Source organism: Pelobates fuscus, chromosome 4, assembly GCF_036172605.1.
Source record: "Pelobates fuscus isolate aPelFus1 chromosome 4, aPelFus1.pri, whole genome shotgun sequence".
NCBI lineage: Eukaryota > Metazoa > Chordata > Amphibia > Anura > Pelobatidae > Pelobates > Pelobates fuscus.
Window position 1 is genome coordinate 282,497,213 of NC_086320.1, and position 22,396 is coordinate 282,519,608.

General features: G+C 41.0%; 1 protein-coding gene across 3 annotated transcripts in view; it reads right to left on the minus strand.

Annotated features, from left to right (window-relative positions):
• The window catches only part of ELMO1 (engulfment and cell motility 1), a 381,378-nt gene that overhangs the window by 173,987 nt on the left and 184,995 nt on the right, over positions 1-22,396 (minus strand). For all 3 annotated transcript variants that reach the window (XM_063452154.1, XM_063452153.1, XM_063452157.1), the window contains 2 exons: positions 9,610-9,714; positions 4,302-4,410 (listed from right to left, as the gene is read on the minus strand). In XM_063452154.1, the coding sequence (XP_063308224.1) occupies positions 4,302-4,410; positions 9,610-9,714 (214 nt within the window). The remainder of the gene's footprint in view (positions 1-4,301; positions 4,411-9,609; positions 9,715-22,396) is intronic.

The window sequence follows — 22,396 nt, forward strand, 5'->3', positions numbered from 1 at the left end:
TGCCAAGCTCAGGGTGCTGTCTGCATAGTGTGCCCTTAGTCTGCCAGCCTGAAATGCATCCATGCCAGACTGACCTAATTCCTTGGGCAGCTTTTTTGGGGCATGTTTTACGCCGCTCACCGAAATCCTGCTTCACCGGACACAGCTGTTAGGGGTTATGGATTTACTTGAATGGTGAAAACGAGACATTAGCATAGGGTATGTGTTTCCTTAAAGCTATATGCTGTTAGTTTCCTTCCAGCACAACCTCCACCAGATACTTAACAATTGGGAGGTATGACTGTTTTCTGTAATTAGGCCCATCATAACAGTCATCACCAGGCCCAATGGGCTTTTAATCTGGCCCTGAGTGGGATGATGTGTACAATATTTGGAGTGAGGCTTCAGTTTAGTATACAGTTTGCAAGGTGGAAAACCTGAGTACACGTCTTTCATTTGCAGCATGTAATTCCAAAACTGCCATCTCCACGAGCTTAGCTTAGAAGTTGTAGATCTAGTTGTAGACCCAGATCGGTTCAAGGGTTCAGGATTTTGCTGGAAGTCATAATTTGACCGTCCGCTCGCATGTTCCCATGCTGAAAATAGATCCATAGAATCACGGCTAAGTGCCGCTGGGGACCGACCGGGAACCACAAAGTCTTCATGCTGAAAATAGATCCATAGAATCGTGGCTATGTGCCGCTTGTCGACCGACCTGGAAAAGCGGAGTCTTCATGCCGAAAATAGTTCCAGGGCCTTCGCGGCTAAGTCCCCCTGAAGTCTATTCAAGGTTTTGGTCCATGCGAATGGCCACCAAGGAGCTAGCATTCGGTTCTATGCACATGAAAAGTGCCAAACCAACGTAAAGAGTATAAGTGTCAGGATCGGGACAGGGATCCAACACGCAGAGTACAAACAGTAGCCAGATACGTATACCGGACCTTAGAATGGCCGGACTAACGTAAGTAGTACAGTATAGAATGGTCAAAGACAAGCCGAGGTCGAGGGTAACAGAAGACAGGTAAGCGAGAGACAAGCCGAATCAAGGGTAACAGAGATAAGCAGAGTAAGGTAAACAAGCCGGGTCAAAACCAAAAGGGATAATAGAATACACAAGCACTAAGTGACTAGAACAAGCTAGAACCACGACAGGGCAATGAGCTAATGAAAGAAGCTCTGTTAAATACCCTGTTCAGAGCAGTAACCACGCCTCCAAGGCGTCCTGATTGGTCCTGCAGCCATTGACTGACAGGTTGTTCCGGGGGAGTGTCCTGATGACTACTTCCTGCCTAGATGCTGTAAAAGGCAGTCACTCCCTCGCGGCCGGCCTAGCATGACCGGATAGACCGCGGGGAAGGGAGCCATCAGACCGTCTGGATGGAGGAACAGCTAAGTCTCTACCTCTTTCGGAGGTAGAGACCACAGGTACCCTGACAATAAGATACAGTCAAGAGAGAATACAAGGATAATGAGAAACAGGCCAAGGTCAAGAACTGGATAGAGTAGAATAATTGAATATACTGAGCCAAGGTAAAAAAAATTAGATAGAGTATAATAATTGAGTATACAGGAACCAGGGTAAATAACAAATGGGTCTTTACAGTCGCTGAACTGGCCCATAGTCGGTGGGCAAGAGGCTGGCCAGCAGGCCCCTCCAAGAACACGTGACGAGGCTCAGATCGTCACAGTTGCAATGTCTCTTAATTCACCACAATGCCGCATCTTTGTTGGACAGAATGTACACAGGTGCTTCAATCACAAAAACCTGTGCTTTAAATTTTTTTAATAATTCTGGCTATAATTAAGTATCAGTCAGAAACAACAGGGAACTTTCAGAGCGAATAATATATGATTTTGACTATAGAACTGTCAGACTGTCGCCTTGTCGATTTAGATAGTGTTAACCTCTTCCTACTTAAACAACTTTTAATGTGTTAAAAGAAAAAAAATCTGGTAAAACAAAAACTCAGACTTCCCGTCTACACTCTGCTGAATCAGAAACTCTTGGTTTTCCATTGAGGACATTACTACTTCCCGAACCAATTAAGTATGATGTATTGGGGTCATATCTGACTCGGTCCTCTCTTTGACCCTTAAATTGAATTCCTCACCTGTACCTGCCATCTCCACCTAAAAGATCATTGCTCAAACCATCTATTTTTCACACATAATACCACGTAAACCCTCATTTATTCCCTCATTATCTCCCGTGTTGACGGCTTCTCTTTCTTGATTGGTATTTGTCTCCCTGAGCCTATGGAACTGCTACCATCCAGCTCATCATCCTCACCCATTTTTCCTCATTAGAGGATGCACTTTGAGGAGGTATTCACTGGCAGCCTATAACATTAAGCCTACAAGAGAAATGCCTGAATCTGTTTTACATAACCTTTGAGAACTCTGCCTCCTTGTTATTGCTCAGCCTTTTATCAATGCTAACTTTGGTTCATTATAATATTCTATTATTTTTCTTACTGTGTTATTATCTCTTTGTCATTGTGCCTCCTCGTCTCATAAAACCAGAGATTCTGTAAATCCCTAATTACATCTGCCTTCTCACGCTTACAAGATTCTCCCTGTGCTGTCTGATAATACCACATCAACTTTCACTCCCTCGCTGGTACACAGATTCAAACGATCAATCAATTCATAACTAGAGGAACCCATTTCTCCCCAAGAAATCTGTTATCTAGACATCATTTGTCTGTTCTTCACCCATATTATTAATTGGCCACACACTACTTTCTATGCTATGCTTTTCCCTTGTTATATTCCACTTTCAATGTGAAATATCACTCTTGCCATTGTTTAGTTTTACGGACAACTGCAAAAACGGACTACTGCACAAGAGTTTAACTATGGATAAGTGTTTGGCATTTTTTGATGAGAATATATCTTGCGATGCATAATTTTAATAAATAGATTGTGAAAGGTGCAACACACCACAGTCGTTAAAAAAAATAATAATTTCTGAGTCTATTTACTTGTTAGAATATTCCTCTATAATTGGATTATGTGCTGAAATTATCCAACATTTTATAAAATAGCATCATGTTAAAAATAATGTATGATGTAGCATGCCATGTACCAATGAGGAGCTAAAAAAAATGTAAAATATTAATTAAGATAACTACATTGGAAATAGAGAAAAAAAAAACATGGGATATATTTGCATTACTCTTAATTTAATATCCCAATGCATTGGGTAATTGATTGTTTGCATAACAAAGTTCCATGAAACAAATTAAGATACAACGTGAAATCTGACAGTCTTCAAAAGAATCCACATGAATAAAAATCATGTAGTTGTTTCAAGGTATTTCAAAATTTTACAGAGACAATTATTTTTTAACACACATACATCTATATACAGTACATACATTCACATATACATGTAGATGCGCACACACACACACACACACACACACACACAATTTTATAATTTTGACCATAAGTGAGTAGAGAGGTAGAAAGACGAGAGAGGATAAGGGAGATTGACAGATGGTAGCAGGTAATATGCGAAGAGAAACAAGCAAGAAAGGCAGAATGTGAGAGATGAAATTACTCAATGTTTCATATTACCAGCCAATCCATTCACCATGAATACGATCACGTGTTTTTAAAACTCCTATTCCCGAACCTCCCAAATCTAGCAGCACCATCCCAAATTCAGGGATCTGCCCCACTGTATTGGTTTTAATATTTGGTGATCGACATCTGGGGACTGCAAGGTAATGTCCCCAGCGAGCGCATCAATAAACACACTCACATTGCACTAAGTAACCTATTGAGTTCATTGGTAGAATTCTTTTAAACCACTGCCGCCTGCTAGAGAGGCTGCCATTCAGCCTGGTGGGCATACGTCAATTTTATATACATCCTTTTCAGATGGTTCTCAAACGTCCCAACTGTGCCCTTGTGTCAGCCCACCCATCTAACCCCATCTCACTCCCCATGTCTGTAAAGTTTTTATTCCCTCACTCACTCACCATTATTATGCATTCCATCATATGTACTCCGTAATCATTTCTTAATTTCTTCCTTTATATTCTGATTCAATTATTACTGCTACTTTATAAAATAGGGGTACATTCCGTGTTTTAAATGTTTCAAACTATTTAATACTTGATGGGTTTTCATTACCCACTTTTTTTTTTTTTTGTTTCTTAACAGATGACTTGCCAGGACAATTATGTTAAAAAACGGTTACACATAGCCCTTGTCATGAATGGGTAACATATATTCTGTTCATAGTTGCAAAAGCAAAGCAGTCACTGCAATAAATAGCAATGTTAAATAATAAACGAACAGATAAAACTCACGCAGTTCTCCAACTTTGAGAATCTCACAGAGCATCTTGGTGAGTTCAATACTACTCCGACCAAAAGGGCACTCGTGTTTGTCTTCCCGGCTGCTGTTTTCCAAGACAATCTAAAATGAAAACATTCCATGTAGATCATATTCCGTTGTTCAGAAACACTACAAAGTATCAAGTTATGGAACAGACTAGCACTTTTCAGCATTAACCTTTTGTCGGCACACAAGGTAAGTCGAGCATGATGTCCGTACCTAATAAGACATGTGTGCTTTGATTCAGCTACAGACAATTGAAATATAAACCACTGCTCTAATAATATGTAAACATCAAAACGTCTCCATAAAGGATTATTCATCCCTGTGGAAATCATCCTCATAAAGATATAACTGAGTTAAGATAGGTATATGATCAGACTGGCATTTGTTGGGTAGACAGTGAATGGGCACAGTTGATAAATCTGTCTAGAAACAGTTAAATAAACAGACAGACAGCAATATAGAACAATATAGTGTCAGGAATACAAATGTGTATTCCTGACACTATAGGTCTAAATAGCGGTTTATTCCCCTGGCCACCCCTTACCTCGGTATCAAAAAGTGATTTATGGGTCCAGTCGCGGCTGGCCCCACGCATGCTCTGCCCCTTAGCTGAGATAATCAAACTTGATGATCAAACACATGCGTGGCATAGAGATGTAGTGAATCCATGCATCTCTATGAAACACATTCGGTGCCTCCACTCAGAATGTGACCCAGATAGCACCTCTAGCGCACTTCCTAATATATTGATACTACAAAAATAATAATCTAGACTGACAGACAAAAATACATCAATATCAGGTATTATCATGACAACATACTTGTACATGTACATGTGTTTGTTACAGCAAAAAGGCATACACCAAATCATGCGACTGAATTAGCAATCCCTTACAGAAAACTGAATATCATACTTGGAAACAAAAACAAAAAAAAACACAAACAAACAAAACACTAACTGTATGTAAAAGATTGTATATATATATATATATATATATATATATATATATATATATACACACACCAAATAAGTATTACTAGGCACTCCTCCAACAGAAAAAAACAAAACTGTATAATCAGTGCCTAGGTGCCATCCCATGATGACTATATACAAAACAAAGTTTAGGGACCACTCCAGGTCTCAAATTTGTGCAAATATTGGATTTCCAAAATGTATGCATTATGTAAAATCGACGTTTCAAGATCTTGACCCGAACATGTCGAAACATTGACTTGATATAATGCACAGTTCACTTTTGGAAATCTATTAAATACAATGTTTGCACCAATTTGAGACTTGGAGTGATCCCTAAACTTTGTTTTGTGCATATATATATATATATATATATATTGTATGCGTGCACAGATATGTATTCTGACACACTATAAAGCAGCAGTATTTCTTCTTCGAAAGTAGAGTCAAAGCCAGAATATCATTGTAGACTCTGTGTTCCTCCTCTGGCCTTCCTTTTCCTGTGACATGTCATGAGGGAATAGAGAGATCAGAGAGCAGCAGAGACCTAAACCATTCTGTTTGATTGTCCTTGCTGGCATCAATCAGCAAGTGTGGGTGAAGAGGGTAATACACATTTCAGGGTTGTAAATCTTAAAACGCAGACTAAAATGTTCAGCTGCCATTTTATACAATACAGCCCCTCGCCTCAGATTCCTCTTCTTAAAATGGTTGCACCCTTTCATGCACAAAGCTCCTTTTTCTTACATTCCCTCTTGACTCATGTAAATCAAACGGTCTGTCGAAATGATCTTTCAAATGTTGTGGTTTAATTAAACAGAAATAAATGTGTATTTATTTTACTCACTGTAATTATGTGGGTTACAGTATATCTCCCAAGTGTTCCTATTTAGGAGGGACAATCTATGTTTTTCTATCTTTTTCTAGTAGCTCCATATTGTTGGTGTGTCAGAGATCCACAGCAATAATACTCACATTAACATACCTCCCAACTACGGCATCCTGTGAATCAAGTGGGAGGGCGGTAAAGGGGGTGGGCCAATGATGAGATCATGTTGCTAGCTTCAACCCCAAGAGGGGCAGACCCACCCAGAAATGGGGTGTGCCCACCCAAGTTAATGGCAGATTAGCCAGGCATGAATGCACGCCAGGCTGCCTGTCTGTCCATCATGCAGGCCGGCCCACTGAAGGCAGAACCTGAAGGGAGCATCTATAGACTATAAATGTTGGGAACAGTTCCCTGGTGTCCCCAAAAGTGGGACACCAAGGAACTAAGGCGGGACCCTACTCAAAAATCGGGACGGATGGGAGGCATGCAATAATGTGTCTTTAACCTATAATAAATGTGTTGAATTATTAGTCTGAGTAAATAATATACATTGCGCTTGTTCTATTTTAAAATTAGTAACAAATTATTAGTGTGACGAACTGAACCTAGTCATGGGTGCTTGGAGGGGCCTGCTGGCCAGCCTCTTACCAAAAGACTATGGGCCCTTTAAAAACTGTGTGAACAGACTTGGTTCGTGGGATTTTATATTTGGTTCGGGAACCGAACAGCCACGCGAACTTGAGACCGCCCTGGAACTTGTTAAGCCTAATTGCTACTTTGTAGCAATTTCCGGCGCAGTGTTCCAAGTGTTCTTCTGGGTGGCAATTCCTATGGACGACCACGAGATGGCGCCCATCTTGTTCGCATGAAAGCAGGCAGCAGTGTTTGGGCATGAATCTCATGGAACTGAAAATGGACACAAACTCCTGAACACCGCTGGACTTCCAGCATCACCTGCGTTCGGTTCTACAACACTTAGAAAAGCGCTGTTTGGTGGAAACGGGATCGAGCTCCAGGGTAAAACGATTGACTCTGTTCGGTAGTTTGTTCATTTTTAAACTACCAAACTAACCCAACCGCAAGCCCTGATTCTCTGGAACTGGGCATAGAACCATGCGGGCGGTCGGTCTGTCAAATTCAGACTTCCAGGAAATTCCTGAACCCCTGAACTGATCTGGGTGATTTTTGGATATGTTGGTCACCCAGGTCGGGGCTATCAGAGGATGTAACTTGTGGGGATTTGGTGTGTTTTAATAGTATTTTTGGGGTTTTGTAAAAATGTGTGTTTTTTGTGCCTGGAAATAATTGAGTTTAATACAGTGCTTGACTCAATTATCTCCCAGGCACAGGGGAGGGATTAACCTATTTTTGTATTGGAGGGTCCTGGACCTGAGAGCCAATGTAAACATGTATGTGTTTTTACTGTAGTCTACTCTCAGGTCCAGGGGGGAGTGCCCCTTGCATAGGGACTTGAATATAAAGCCAGTTGTGGCTGCCATTTAAAAGATTTGTTTTACCCTTCATGAATTCTAGGCTCATGTTTGGGGGATTGGAGAGCTATATTCAGTCTGGGGATTGCTATAATCATTATACTCCCCTGGATTATAATCACTAGCTATTGTAAGAGTTATCCTGCTTCACTCTCTGGACTAGGAGAGGTCTACCCACTGGAAGCTGGATCCTTGCCTTAGGTTCAGGGTGGGTGCAGGACAGTGAGACCCCAACTAAGCTACGGTGGTTTGTAGGATTTACAGTTGTTATGGTGTCCCAGTGCGGTGCTTATGGTGCTCGAAAGTACTAGTATTGAAGGAGGTACCCAGTCGGGTTGCCAGGTAATCCGTCACAATTAGTATGTCACGTGAAAATTTTCCAGAACAGCCCTGCCCTTGGCCACACCCCCACTCACACCACTAATACTAAAATGTCCCTCTTTGCCGATTTAAAATGTTGGGAGGTATAGCTACAGTTTCTGTACTGCCTACCACAGTTATTTACTGAACCATGAATTGCTATGACTCAAACTGCAATTTTAAAATATTAGGTCAAAATATCAAATTGTAAAAACCTTCCCATATTGTTATCATTCAGCTCATTTGGACCAAAATTTGAAATACACTGTTCATTTAAATTAAGCTTGTTTAAAAAACAAAACAAAAAAAAACCCTGTCATACAGATTAGGTTAATGTATATGTAATATAATAATGATATATGATATACATAATGCACAAACTGCCTCAAAGAACAGAAAGAGAAACATTTCCTCCGAACATGTAACAAATCATGGCATCCAAGCGCAAATTGCATTTCCTTTCAATCTTTTTCAGTGAACATTTTGCCTTTGATGCGATTATACCCTCTCCTTTAGGAAACACTGGTTTGCATTGCATAATTGCTTGCAACATATTTTAAACTGATCCTGCTTTTAGATCTGTGTTTTACACCGTACTTTCACTGCTGACATGCACAATGTGGCAAACGAGATAAGCAAAATTATATATACATATCTAAAATGGAATAAATGAATCATATTGATGGGTCTGAAAACAAAGTAGGTGGATTAAATGGAATTTCTTTTTTCGAAAAAGCAACAAACGCATATACACGTTTATTTATTTATTTTTACACCACTGCTATGGTACAGTTCACAGACTTGCTATTATTAGATTCAAAGAGGTCTTTTGTATCTGGCATTGTTCATTCATCTTCCAGAGGCAGAATGCAGACTATTTTATTGACGCTAGTCAGCTATAAATGCACCCCCTAGGTTTCCCTCCGTTCAAAAAGCTTCACATAGATTGAAAGTTAACTGCGTGAGTTCAGCAGCAGCAACAAATAATATAAAAAGAGCTACTTACTAAACAGTGAGTTACAGTTAACTGTAAACCGAATTAACAATTTAACAAATACCTGATCTGGGAAAATATTCTAACACTGTTATAGTCACAGCTTGGCCATTTTAGCCTAACTTTTGCATCTTGGTTGTCAATTAATCACTATTTACGGTTTAGTGAATATAAAAAAAAAAAATATATATATATATATATATATATATATATATATATATGTACGTAAGGGTAAGAGTAAGGCGTATCTGTTATACTGATGGTATATATGTGCATTTTGCATTTTTCCCTGATAATGTTTTAACATTCATTTTGCTACATGGCAATTAAAATCTGAGGAGAGATAGACAGATGACATGTAAATTAAGAGAACAATTTGTATACAATTAGAATATTTTTTTTTAAAAAAGCATAATAGTATATAAAATACTTATTTGTACATTTTATAATGTCCTACTTTTCATGTGCATTTATAGTGTAGTTGACTGAAAAATGCTCCCCCTTTCCCCTTTTCATTCTGTGCCCTTTCCATTTTTTTAAAAAAGTTGAATAAAAAAAATATTTGAAAAGCAAATAAAAATAAACAAACAAACAAAACATTAACAAACACAACAAAGTCCTGGCTTACCCTGATGTACGCATCTTGGTGATGTTTGGCAAAATACAGCATGTTATCTAGAGCCAGCATTCCAGGGGGTGTGTGGGTAAAATCCAGGGCAGGATTGACATTATTCTATGTAGATAAAAAGTATCAACAGAATCTAAAGTTAGAAATCATCTAATAAAACAGAGAGAATAATTGTTGCATCCAAATGTTATCTAAACTGGCAATATGACAATATTTATTTTTGATATTTAAATGACAAGCATACAAAACACACATTTCATTTTATTCTGGGGTAATTTTTGACACTGGACTGACCTGGTTATTTTCTAACTATTCTGACCAAGCATTTATCACTGAGCGTTGTCTATTGTTCTGTCTGATCTCTGGCTACCTCCAGCTTTGGCCTGTTCCATCTAATATTTAATATCCTAAGTATACATTAAGCCTGGCCAACCTGAAGACCAGCAGTACATTTCCATCCTTTTCTCGGGTTCTGATAGAGTTGGTTCATACTCTGAGTGTTTGGTTATACTACCTTGGCACATATTTCCACCATTAACAACCAATAACATACAACCCAACAATTGGAGAGTATATCTGTATGCGAACACATATTATTATTATTATTATTATAATATTTATAAAGTAAAAAAAAATCTGCAGTGCTGTACAGTAGGTGGACTAACAGACATGTATTTGTAACCCAACGAGTTGGGCGCACATGAACAGAGAGGGTTGAGGGCCCGGCTCAATGAGCTTACAGCTAAAGTCACGTGTCTGCTATTCAAAGTTTACGGTCTGTATGTATGTAAGCCTTGTGCCCCCTGTACCTCATCTCACAATTTTTTATTTGTGTAGCCCGATAAACTAAGCCCTGAAGGAAAGCACCTGCGCAGCATGGGGGAGGGAGGTGGGCATGTACCAAATATGGTTCCTCTACAAAGAGGACTAAAGCAGCTTGTATATTTCAGGTAAATACAATCTCCCAAGAGTAATTATGCGCCACATCCATCTAAAAAGCAAATAGCAAACCAATCACCAGTGACCTGACAAATATTTGGCAAGAGAGAAATTCAGTGAAGCAGACTGGGAGTTGAATTGTAATGAGCACTGCAATTTGGATTTTAGCAGTTAACACTTTAGTAATCTTAGTATTCAGATTGGCACAGTTACCTGGAATGTTGTGATATATTAATATAAAGCTATATTACCAACAGATTGATATTTATATATAACCATTAACACTTCAAGAGCTGATATTATTCAAGAGAAAATCATCTTGAAATCGCAATAAAGATTGTTATAATTTCAGTAAGGTATCAATTAGAAATAAAATGATTGCCAAGATCATGCCATGCTAGTCAGAGACTGCCCTAGGGAAGTACGAGTGGGTCCAGTGGCCCAAGGTGACAGTATTTTACCAACCTCTCTGGCATGGTTTCTGCAGCTCCCTGAGGGGTACAATATGAGTTAGGCCCCTCAGTGCAGCAGGGCCGCTGCAGTGCATTAGTCCCCTCTAGTTAGTGGTATTCCGGGATTTGCAATGTGTACCTTTTCCAGACAAACAGAGCAACTGCAAAACTCTATGGTGGGTCAAGGTTATGATGTCAAAACCATGCCCCCTTCGACTCCAGTCTTCAGAAGACAGCATTTCTGCTTAGTAAATAAAGTGCTGTGCGTGTATGTCCATGGGGGAGGTGCACTAGGAGGAAGAGTGGGAGATGCACAAGGGGAAGTAGAAATTTGGGGGAAACGCACTTGGAGTGATGCGGGGTGATGCACTGAGAGAGATGTAGCAACATGCATGGGTACAGAATGCTTCTATGCATTAATTGGAGTGGAGGTCCATTTCAATCATCAGGGCAACTGGAGCCCTTTGTCCTTGCAGGGAGGAATAAATTAGGTCCTTGTCCTGCCAGATATTACTGAACTCCAGTAAACGCAAATTAATTCAAGAGTAGCAGAAAAGTGTTATTCCATTATGATAATTCTGGCAATATCATACTTATCAGCGCAATCAGTTTGTAAGATATGATGCTGTGAGCAACATTTATGCAATTTCTAATTACATTTTTTAACAATGTCAGAAATTATGAAAACTTCAAGTGTTATTAGGATGTGCCTACATACTCTGTAAAGACTACAAAATGTGTTTGGAGTTGCTGATGAGGTTGAGCGATAAATGACAAGAAATCAGGGCAGGTGCAAGGATTATTGCCGCCCTAGGCAAACAAACATTTGCCGCCGCCCCCCCATATGTCCTGCTTACCATGTGACATCAGAATGCCCCGCCCATATGCTCTACCATATGGGCCAACGCCAGTTCTTCACAAAGTGTCTTTCATCTGAAAAGGCAGTGTGTTTACATTAAAAAGCCTGCAGGCACAGGCTACAGACACCAGAACCACTACATTAAGCTTTAGTGGTTCTGGTGACTATGGTGTCCCTTTAATGTGAGGTAAATTAGAGATTACTGCCACTAGTAATATACTGGATTGCCTACTTACCACCAGATGAGGACAAGTGGATGATGATGGGCTCAGGCTGCAGTCTGGCTCCACAGGTCTGGAGTAGAAGAGGCTCTCTGGAGACTGTTTGTAACAGTGCTCACAACAATTAACGAACAGGAAGCAGCTCCATTTTTTGGGGCCCCTTACACAGCTCAATGTCTGGGCCCCCAGGGGCCTGCAATGCCCATCCATAAATCCACCTACATGGCCCACCCAGGAGTTCCCGGCTGAGGTACACCCTGCTCCGCTACCAGCTGCAGAGGTAGGGGACCTCATAGACTGGTCCGGGGAGGAACCACAGTCTGCAGGTGGAGATGGGACCGAGGTCTCTTCACCGGTCCAGCAGGGAATAGAGAGCCCAGTCTCCTTTCCCCAGCAGCAGGACACTGTATTAGGAGTAGAGACCGTCGGTCTCCAGCAGCAGAGCTGTGCAGCCAAAGGGGAGACAGTCGGTCTCCAGCAGCAGAGCTGTACAGCTAAAGGGGAGACAGTCAGTCTCCAGCAGCAGAGCTGTGCAGCTAAAGGGGAGACAGTCGGTCTCCAGCAGCAGAGCTGTGCAGCTAAAGGGGAGACAGTCAGTCTCCAGCAGCAGAGCTGTGCAGCTAAAGGGGAGACAGTCGGTCTCCAGCAGCAGAGCTGTGCAGCTAAAGGGGAGACAGTCGGTCTCCAGCAGCAGAGCTGTGCAGCTAAAGGGGAGACAGTCGGTCTCCAGCAGCAGAGCTGTGCAGCTAAAGGGGAGACAGTCGGTCTCCAGCAGCAGAGCTGTACAGCTAAAGGGGAGACAGTCGGTCTCCAGCAGCAGAGCTGTACAGCCAAATGGGGAGACAGTCGGTCTCCAGCAGCAGAGCTGTACAGCCAAAGGGGAGACAGTCTGTCTCCAGCAGCAGAACTGTACAGCTAAAGGGGAGACAGTCGGTCTCCAGCAGCAGAGCTGTGCAGCTAAAGGGGAGACAGTCGGTCTCCAGCAGCAGAGCTGTGCAGCTAAAGGGGAGACAGTCGGTCTCCAGCAGCAGAGCTGTGCAGCTAAAGGGGAGACAGTCGGTCTCCAGCAGCAGAGCTGTGCAGCTAAAGGGAAGACAGTCGGTCTCCAGCAGCAGAGCTGTACAGCTAAAGGAGAGACAGTCGGTCTCCAGCAGCAGAGCTGTGCAGCTAAAGGGGAGACAGTCGGTCTCCAGCAGCAGAGCTGTACAGAAAAAGGGGAGACAGTCGGTCTCCAGCAGAAGAGCTGTACAGAAAAAGGGGAGACAGTCGGTCTCCAGCAGCAGAGCTGTGCAGCTAAAGGGGAGACAGTCGGTCTCCAGCAACCAGGTTTCAACCAGACTACTCCCGTAGTAGTGCTGGTACCAGGGCAGAGTACCGCTGGTCTCTGCCCACTCAGCCACCCACCAAGGCAGCCTACCAGTCCCCCACACAGCCGTGGTGAGGCACCTGGACATGGACAAGTTGTTCCCTCACTCAGGTGTAGTAACCAGTTATTGTGGGAGGGCTGTACTGCTGTTTCTGTTTTGTGGGTGGGCTGCTGGACTAACAAGGGCACTGACCGGCAGGAGGTCAGATACCCCTTTAGTCCGTTTGGAAAAGGGGAGATGTGTGGCAAAAAGGCTTTTGTCACTGGGTCTGCATGTGACAAACTGCCCTACCCCCATATCGCTTGGAGGAGCCGGATTGCTAGGCTCTTACCCTGGGATGCTGGCCCGTTAAGTCATGGGGTCTTAAGGCACTTGGGACAGAGCCCTCTGTCTCTGGATCACATCATTCGCCTTACTTGCTTGGATTGTACATTTCCCCTGTTACACTCGTATGTGGGATCGTGCAGTTTAACTTCCATTACAGCTGGTGAACTTAAACTTTACTCGACGTTATTGAGAACTGTGTTCGTGGGATCTGAGCGCTATTCGCCTATAATATGCGCTCAGATCCAAGCTATCTGGGGGTGTGTGGAACATGGGGACTTCGTTCAGCGAAACATGAGTTATTGATTTTAATACAGTTTTGTTAAAAGGTAAAAAGCACATGTTTCTCTCTGCCCGGAGATAATTAGGTTCTCTGCAACCACTTAAGTTAATTATCTCCAGGATAGAGAGGAGGGGTAAGTTAATTATCTCCAGGATACAGAGGAGGGGTTACACTCTTCCTGTGGGTGTGTATAAGAATTGTACTGAATACTGATTGGTTCTGCATATTTTGTTACAGTCTTCCACAAGGTCCCATGTGGAAGTTCCCTTGCTGGGAGACCATCATAAAAGGGCTGATTTTGGCCATCAATAAACACATTCGTTTTACCCCTTCATGAAGTCTCGACTTCATGTTTGGGGAATTGGGAGCTATAATCACTACTTCACTCTTTTCAGCTTGGATTTCGGGAGACGCTACAAGGATCAGCGCTGCACGGATAGCAGGATCCTTTACATGCAGTTTGTGTCAATATTTAATATATATATTTTTTTTTTACTCAGATTTTCAATAAATTGAATATAATTTTTACTAATTGTTTTTCAGTTTCCTCTCTGCTTTGAGATATTCCACACAAGGCTGGTAAACATTAGTGATTGTGGCGCCCTATATTTTTGTATTGATTTTATCTTTACTTTGTGTTTTTTTTATAGAATTGGATAAATACGTAGTGCTCCATCCACAGACAGAGCCCTTAAATGCAGTGCAGGTTGGTTAGTATCACACGTAATAATGCAGAAGTATAGCAAAAAACGGGTCGCAAGAGTATTCTGAGAACGGACAGCAGCTGAAATAGCCTGCCCTTCGGTGGGTCCCCGCTCAGAACTCAAGCTGGTTTTAGCTCATCTTGTGCCATTACAGAGAGAACATATCTGAAGCATATCAGACTGGTCCCACCCATACGGGCAGTCCAGATCCAAAATGCCAGCAAGTTATCTCTGCACGAGAGACACAGCAACCCCAGACGATCGTTTCAGCCTTGTTAGGATTCATCAGTGAGGCATAGCTGATATCTCTCTAGGCACTGTGAGCAAGGGGTCCATGGCATTTCGGATCTGGACTGCCCGTATGTGTGGGACCAGTCTGATATGCTTCAGAGATGTTCTCTCTGTAATGGCACAAGATGAGCTAAAACCAGCTTGAGTTCTGAGCGGGAACCCACCGAAGGGCAGGCTATTTCAGCTGTTGTCCGATCTAAGTGCACTCTTGCAACTTATTTAATGCAGAAGTATAGTTTCCACATTAAAAGGGCAGCTAAAGAGCGGACAGATTTTGGGTTACATTGAGTGTCCAGGTTTTCTGAAAATGGTCCAAATCCATTTATAAACAGTTTAACCTCACAGTGGTATTGATGGTGCCCTTCCTGCCCATCACACCTCTACCTCCAGCCACAGTTTCGATGGGGAAGCATTTGCATCTGTGCTGGCGATAGGTCTGCCAATGAGAAAATGTTTTCTAAATGGAACCACTCAATAAGATGATCAAGCTGCATGAAGCTTTATGGGCACCTTCTTACCTTCTAGAATTAAATCATTTTAGAACAGGTTAACACAAGAGTAATATCCCCAGGTGCCCTTCACCTGCCACTTTGCTAATGTGGAAGTAATTACTTCAGCTGACCTTCCCAGCCTATCATCGGGCACCCATGAGTAAACATATGTTTATTTTGTAACCTGTACTCGCAATGGGTGATCAATGATAGGCCGAGAATGTCAGCTGAGGCTCAGCCTATGTATTATAACACAGGATTTGTTTAACAGTAGTATTAAAAAACAATTTTCCCCCGACAATTAAGATTTTGTTATGGAGATATAGTTGATCTATTTAGTAACATAATCTATGTATTTTTGGATCTATTTTATCAGCATAGATGAACACAGATACTCCATGTGATTATATAAATAAAGCTCCTTCTTACCTTCTGGCGATAATATACGGAACCATGATTGCTGTACTGCCCCAAGATTAAATTAGTCTTACCTCTAACCCAAATCTTTAATATATATATATATATATATATATATATATATATATATATACACACACACACACACACTATAAAATATATGATATAGGTGCACTAGAGGACAAAATATATTATCTTAAAGTACTGGAGACATTAATCCACTTGACCTCAGATCTCAGGGTCCAGAACCCCGCTTGGTTGTTTTATTTTCCCATTATACAGGATTCACTGCTATGTATCCTCTATATATTATTCTTATATGTATTTAAAGTTTATGAAAATGTTACACTTTACTGACACAGTTTCCATACTTTTCCAGATTTCCTTTATTAACATGCTGTTTCTAGAATTCCCTGCAGGGAACTCAGCATAATTAATAAAGTGTATTTATGTTTTTTGAATTCTTCTTTGAGTCATGCAGAGCTAAAAATCCCATAAGGCCTAGATTAGACACCAGCAAAAAAGTCATTATTCAGTTTAAAAATGATATCTTTTATGCTCAGTAAAAATGTATTTTTTATTGAATACATGATTATGTAAATGAGACTCTAAACATCAACTTCAAAGCTCACAAAATTAAATTTTGCCATCTTCCTGGTTTTGCACCCCTCCCTGGCACAGGTGCTTTATTTTAAGACCATATTTAACCTTACACTGCTGACAGTCCCAGGAAGCTTTCCCAAGTAAGTGGATTAATCTCATAAGAGCCAGTATTAGGTGCTAGAGTAGGACCTGTCATGAATGGGGTATATTGATGTTGTGGCAGGCTTATGCAATATATGATGATATACTGTAACTACAACCCCATTGTTTTTGCCTCTGATCGGCCATTTAAAAAAAAAAAAAAAAAAACAACTATTACACTCTGTGAACTTTGAAATTGCTATTTAGTGAAGGAGTGCGTTGGATCTTGCTTGATTATATACAGGTAGTGCTCACTTTGCGACTAACCTGCTTTACCACTGTTTGGACTTACGACCAGCTCTCTAGTGCGGGGAATTGAAGGATTCCCCACATTACAGAGGTGGTCTATGTTTCAACGGATTCCCTGCACTAGTAAGCTGGTCTATGTTTGTAAGACCCAAACCCAGTCGGTATGGGAGGATCACCTGTGTGTGTGTGTGTGTGTGTGTGTGTATATATATACACACACACACATATACATACATACATACATACACACACACACACACACACACACGCTTTTTAGGACACGTTTAGCTGGAGAATGGGTGTAAAAAAAATGGAGGAATGATTGCCATCCCATATAATCAAATCTAGTGGGGTGAAATGTGTGTTATAATACTGTAGGTTATAATCCAACAGAGGCAACATTTATATATTTATAAATATTTGGATATTTGCACATTTATATTTACACCTTTTAAGCTAAGGTGGCAACTTTGGAGATATGAATGAACAAATTTTAATGAGATGGAAATTAGACAGCAAATAGTTATGCAATATTAAAAACCAAAAGGTTAGCCAGTACATGGAAAAAGTTAATAAATACTAATTGAAATGCCTCTTATTATACTATTTCAACATTCACAACCTTTGTACAAGTGAAGGTCAGCAAATATTTGCACCTAGCATCCATACACTGGAACAAAATATATTCAGAGCAAATGGCACAAACTCTTTGTTCTTTTTCCACACCAAGAGAACAGAACACATTTATATAAGGCAAATAGAGAGGGACGGTCCTATCATGATATGCAAAGGATGGGATAATAAGGACAGAAGCTCTGGTGGGGAGATGACTAATACAAAATAATGAAATTGAAAAGGGGAAATGTAAGCCAGGAGGTGGTAAAACAGGACAGACAAAAGGATAGTTATTACTTGTTGTTGTTTATGGAGATTAAAGCCTGAATTTTATAACATGACAGGAGGCTTCGTATTTGCTTAAGTCTCTCTTTACTAGAACTCCACGGCAGCACAGAAAAACAACCAATCAGAAAAAAGTTAGGTACTATAAAACTCCCCTCCCCATGCATCATTGCCTCTTTCTTTGCTGCTCTGCAGACAGTACAGGTCAGAGTACCACTGCCTCCTGCTTCTAGTTGGTGGCTTTTGTATTTATTTATGATTTACATTACTTATATTTAGTTTATTTGGGATTATCTGTCTTTTTGGTCCTGGGGATTCCTTTTCAATTTGCTTCCCCTGTAATTGCCCCCTGTTTTAGGCTCTTGATTATTGTTATTTAAGTTGCAGTGTGTTTCTAATAAGATTCTAACTTTGCAGAAATCCATGTGCTAAAGGTCTGTTATTTTGATAATAAATTGTTTTATTTTCCGTAAAGTAAACAATGGGATACAGAAAGGAAATAGGGAGGGGGAAATAATACAAGCAAATCAGATAAGTGATACAATAAATATCAGACATAGTGGAGCAAGAGATATAAGCTCGGGTATCTATTATATTAGCACTGCACTTTGCTCGTTGACTTTGCGTGCTGACTAATCTTATCATCTGTTGCAGTCAAGATTCAGGAGGGGGTGGGAGGGGGGGGGGAACCACAACTCAGTACAGTTTAAAGCATCATCTTAGATTGGTTAGCAGATGGAGCGTATGTATAGAGAAAAGGGTACAAGGTTGCAAGGTGTGTTGGTTCGCCTGTTGAGTCTTACGCGGGTTCTTGCGAGATGTTCTTTCGTTATTGTGATGCGTTTTTGAGGATTGGATCTTGATCGTTTTCGGTCATGTTGTCTTGTCGGGGTTGTTTATATGTGTGGCTTCCAACCACGGCTTCCACAGGGACACTAAGTTCTCAGTCCTGACGTGTGACTCAGAGGAGAGTATTTCATATCTAAAATATTGGTGGACTTTTCTTGTTAGTTCTTTGTTAGTTGGGCAGTATGTGGTTTTCCAGTTGAGTGCTAGAAGATTTTTAGCTGCCAGGATGATTATGGTAGCTAGCTGTTTAGTATTTCGCGTCCAAGCATCCGAGAACAGTAATAGCAGGTGTGAGTGTGGGCAGCTTCCCGCGCCCAGAGTTATCAGGGTTTTAACGTGGGCCCATAATGGTCTTATCAATTCACATTCCCACCATATATGAGTCATGTGTCCTGGTACGGTCTGGCATCTCCAACAATTGGGCCCTACTGCCGGGTATATTTTGTTCAGACATTGTGGTGTAAGATACCAGCGAAAGACTAGTTTCCTGTGGGCTTCTATGTGGGAGAAACATGTTGTAATGCCCCGCAGAGCATCTAGCAATTTGAGCCATTGTTCATTTGTTAACTTGGGAATACCTTCTCTTTCCCATTGTGAAAGTGAAAACATGTATTAAATGTAGAAATCCATTCTTCTTTATCCCGCAACTGGGTTCCTCCATCTCAGCTCCCTGTCAATCATTGTTACAAACTCTGCCATTGGCACCTGGCTGTCAGCAGAGAGAAAGCATGTAGAGCAACAACATTTCTATTTCTCCTCTTCATTTGCATTGTTTGTCCTGGCTGTGCCTTAACTGATCTGGACAGAGCATCACGTGAAAAAGGTTAACACAAATATAGGTCATTTTCAATGTTCCATTCAATGGTATAGCTTGCAGAAATGACCGTTCCCCTTTAACTCCTTAATGACGCAACTTCTGGAATAAAAGGGAATCATGATGGAATATTTCCGTCATGTGTCCTTAAGGGGTTAATGCCATGAATATAATTTAGCTTGAGTATTGAGGCAATTCTTTGCAAACATCTAAATGGCGGTATTAACGAGGTGACCTCAGCCAATTTAATATTTTATGACTCCCTTAAGGTGCAATTTTATGTTTATTTATTTATTTTGGTTCCGTCATTATAACCCTATATTTCTCTTTTTAGTTATTTGTCAATGTGCTAGCAAGAGTGGCTAAGCAATGATAATGATGGGTCAGCTTCAGTTCAAACTACTAAAATTGATGAATGATCAGTTTAAGGATACACAGAGGCATGATGGAACATGTAAATAAGTCTGTCTTGCTAACCATTATACTTTATTGATGACTTTTATAACTTCTGTCGAGTTAAAACATACGTCATTTAGGAAAATAACCACATACACAATTCATAATAATTACATTAAAGAAATAGATTCCATTTAAACAGCATGCAGATCAGGAGACTATTTGCTATGTATAAACAGATCCTTTTCATAAGGACATTAACGACATGCCAAAGACCGTAACGGGTTATGTTAAACCTAAACATGGCGTTATATAGAGTAGATACGTTGAATTTGTTTTGTTATCTTGGTGAATGAAAGCATAAGTTCCAGCAGAGCAAAGCAACGACACTGCATCAGTGCAAACAAAAGCGACTAGACACAATCAGCACAGGTCTGTGACTATTTCAATTGAAAATTTATCATCCATCTGGATTAATCATTCAGCCAGGAAGACACAAACAGCAGCTGTCAAATCCGGCAATAGTAAATTAGGTTTGGATGTCATCCTTTCCTTGACTTCGCAAAGCCAGGTCCCTGAGGTCCCAAAACAGACGCTTTCTTCATTCTAATGAGACAAGTTTGTTTTCAACACGTAACATTATTATGATAGTTGGACATAACTACAAGATTTTGAACAAGCAATCACCCCCAGAACAAAAATCTTGTGAAAATAATTTTGTATGCATAGAGAAAGGGATGCATCATACAAGGGAAATACAAAACTGACAGTGGACACATTTTGTTTTTTAGATTTTTAGCAAAATGGCCAAACCTTTCGACTCCAATCTTTCAGAATGTTTCCATCTGTCTGTGTATCATTCATGAAAGGGGGCAGCAAAGGAAGATTACAAATAGTGATGTCCCGAACTGTTCGCTGGCGAATAGATCCTGTCGAACATCGCTTGTTCGCGTTCGCCACGGATGGCGAACATATGAGCTGTTCGGTCCGCCCCCTATTCGTCATCATTGAGTAAACTTTGACCCTGTACCTCACAGTCAGCAGACACATTCCAGTCAATCAGCAGCAGACCCTCCCTCCCAGACCCTCCCGCCTCCTGGACAGCATCCATTTTACATTCATTGTGAAGCTGCATTCTTAGTGAGAGGAGGGACAGTGTAGCTGCTGCTGATTTGATAGGGAAATTGATAGCTAGGCTAGTGTATTCAGTGTCCACTACAGTCCTGAAGGACTCATCTGATCTCTGCTGTAAGGACAGCACCCCAAAAAGCCCTTTTTAGGGCTAGAACATCAGTCTGCTTTTTTTTTTCTGTGTAATGTAATTGCAGTTGCCTGCCTGCCAGCCTGTGTGTCAGGCTCACAGCATATACTGTGCCAATTTGCCCAGTGCCACCACTCACTCACTGGTGTCACAATAGCCTGAATTTAAAAAACAAACAAAACTTTTTGGACTGTAATAATAGCAGTCAGTTTCCTTCACGCGTGTGCGTTTCAGGGCCTGCCAGGGCACAGTGTCACACCAGTGCAACTCATATCTGGTGTAACAGTAGTGTACATTTAAAAACATTTTTTTGACTGTAATAGATTGAATAGCAGTTAGTTGTCTGCCAGCGTGTGTGTCAGGCTCACAGCGTATACTGTGCCCACTTGCCCAGTGCCACCACTCATATCTGGTGTCACAATAGCTTGCATTTAAAAAAACCCAAACTTTTTTGACTGTAATATAATAGCAGTCAGTTTCCTTCACGAGTGTGCGTTTCAGGGCCTGCCCAGTGCCACCACTCACTCACTGGTGTCACAATAGCTTGCATTTAAAAAAACCCAAACTTTTTGGACTGTAATATAATAGCAGTCAGTTTCCTTCACGCGTGTGCGTTTCAGGGCCTGCCAGGGCACAGTGTCACACCAGTGCAACTCATATCTGGTGTAACAGTAGTGTACATTTAAAAAAAAAAAAAATTGACTGTAATAGATTGAATAGCAGTTAGTTGTCTGCCAGCGTGTGTGTCAGGCTCACAGCGTATACTGTGCCCACTTGCCCAGTGCCACCACTCATATCTGGTGTCACAATAGCTTGCATTTAAAAAAAAGCCAAACTTTTTGGACTGTAATATAATAGCAGTCAGTTTCCTTCACGAGTGTGCGTTTCAGGGCCTGCCCAGTGCCACCACTCACTCATATCTGGTGTCACAATAGCTTGCATTTAAAAAAAAAAAAAAAAAAACTTTTTGGACTGTAATATAATAGCAGTCAGTTTCCTTCACGCGTGTGCGTTTCAGGGCCTGCCAGGGCACAGTGTCACACCAGTGCAACTCATATCTGGTGTAACAGTAGTTTACATATTTTTAAAAAAAAAAATTTTTTTGACTGTAATAGATTGAATAGCAGTTAGTTGTCTGCAAGAGTGTGTGTCAGGCCTACAGGGTCTACTCTGTCAACTTCTGCCACTGCACAGTGCCACTCATATCTGTTGTCACAGTAGCTTGC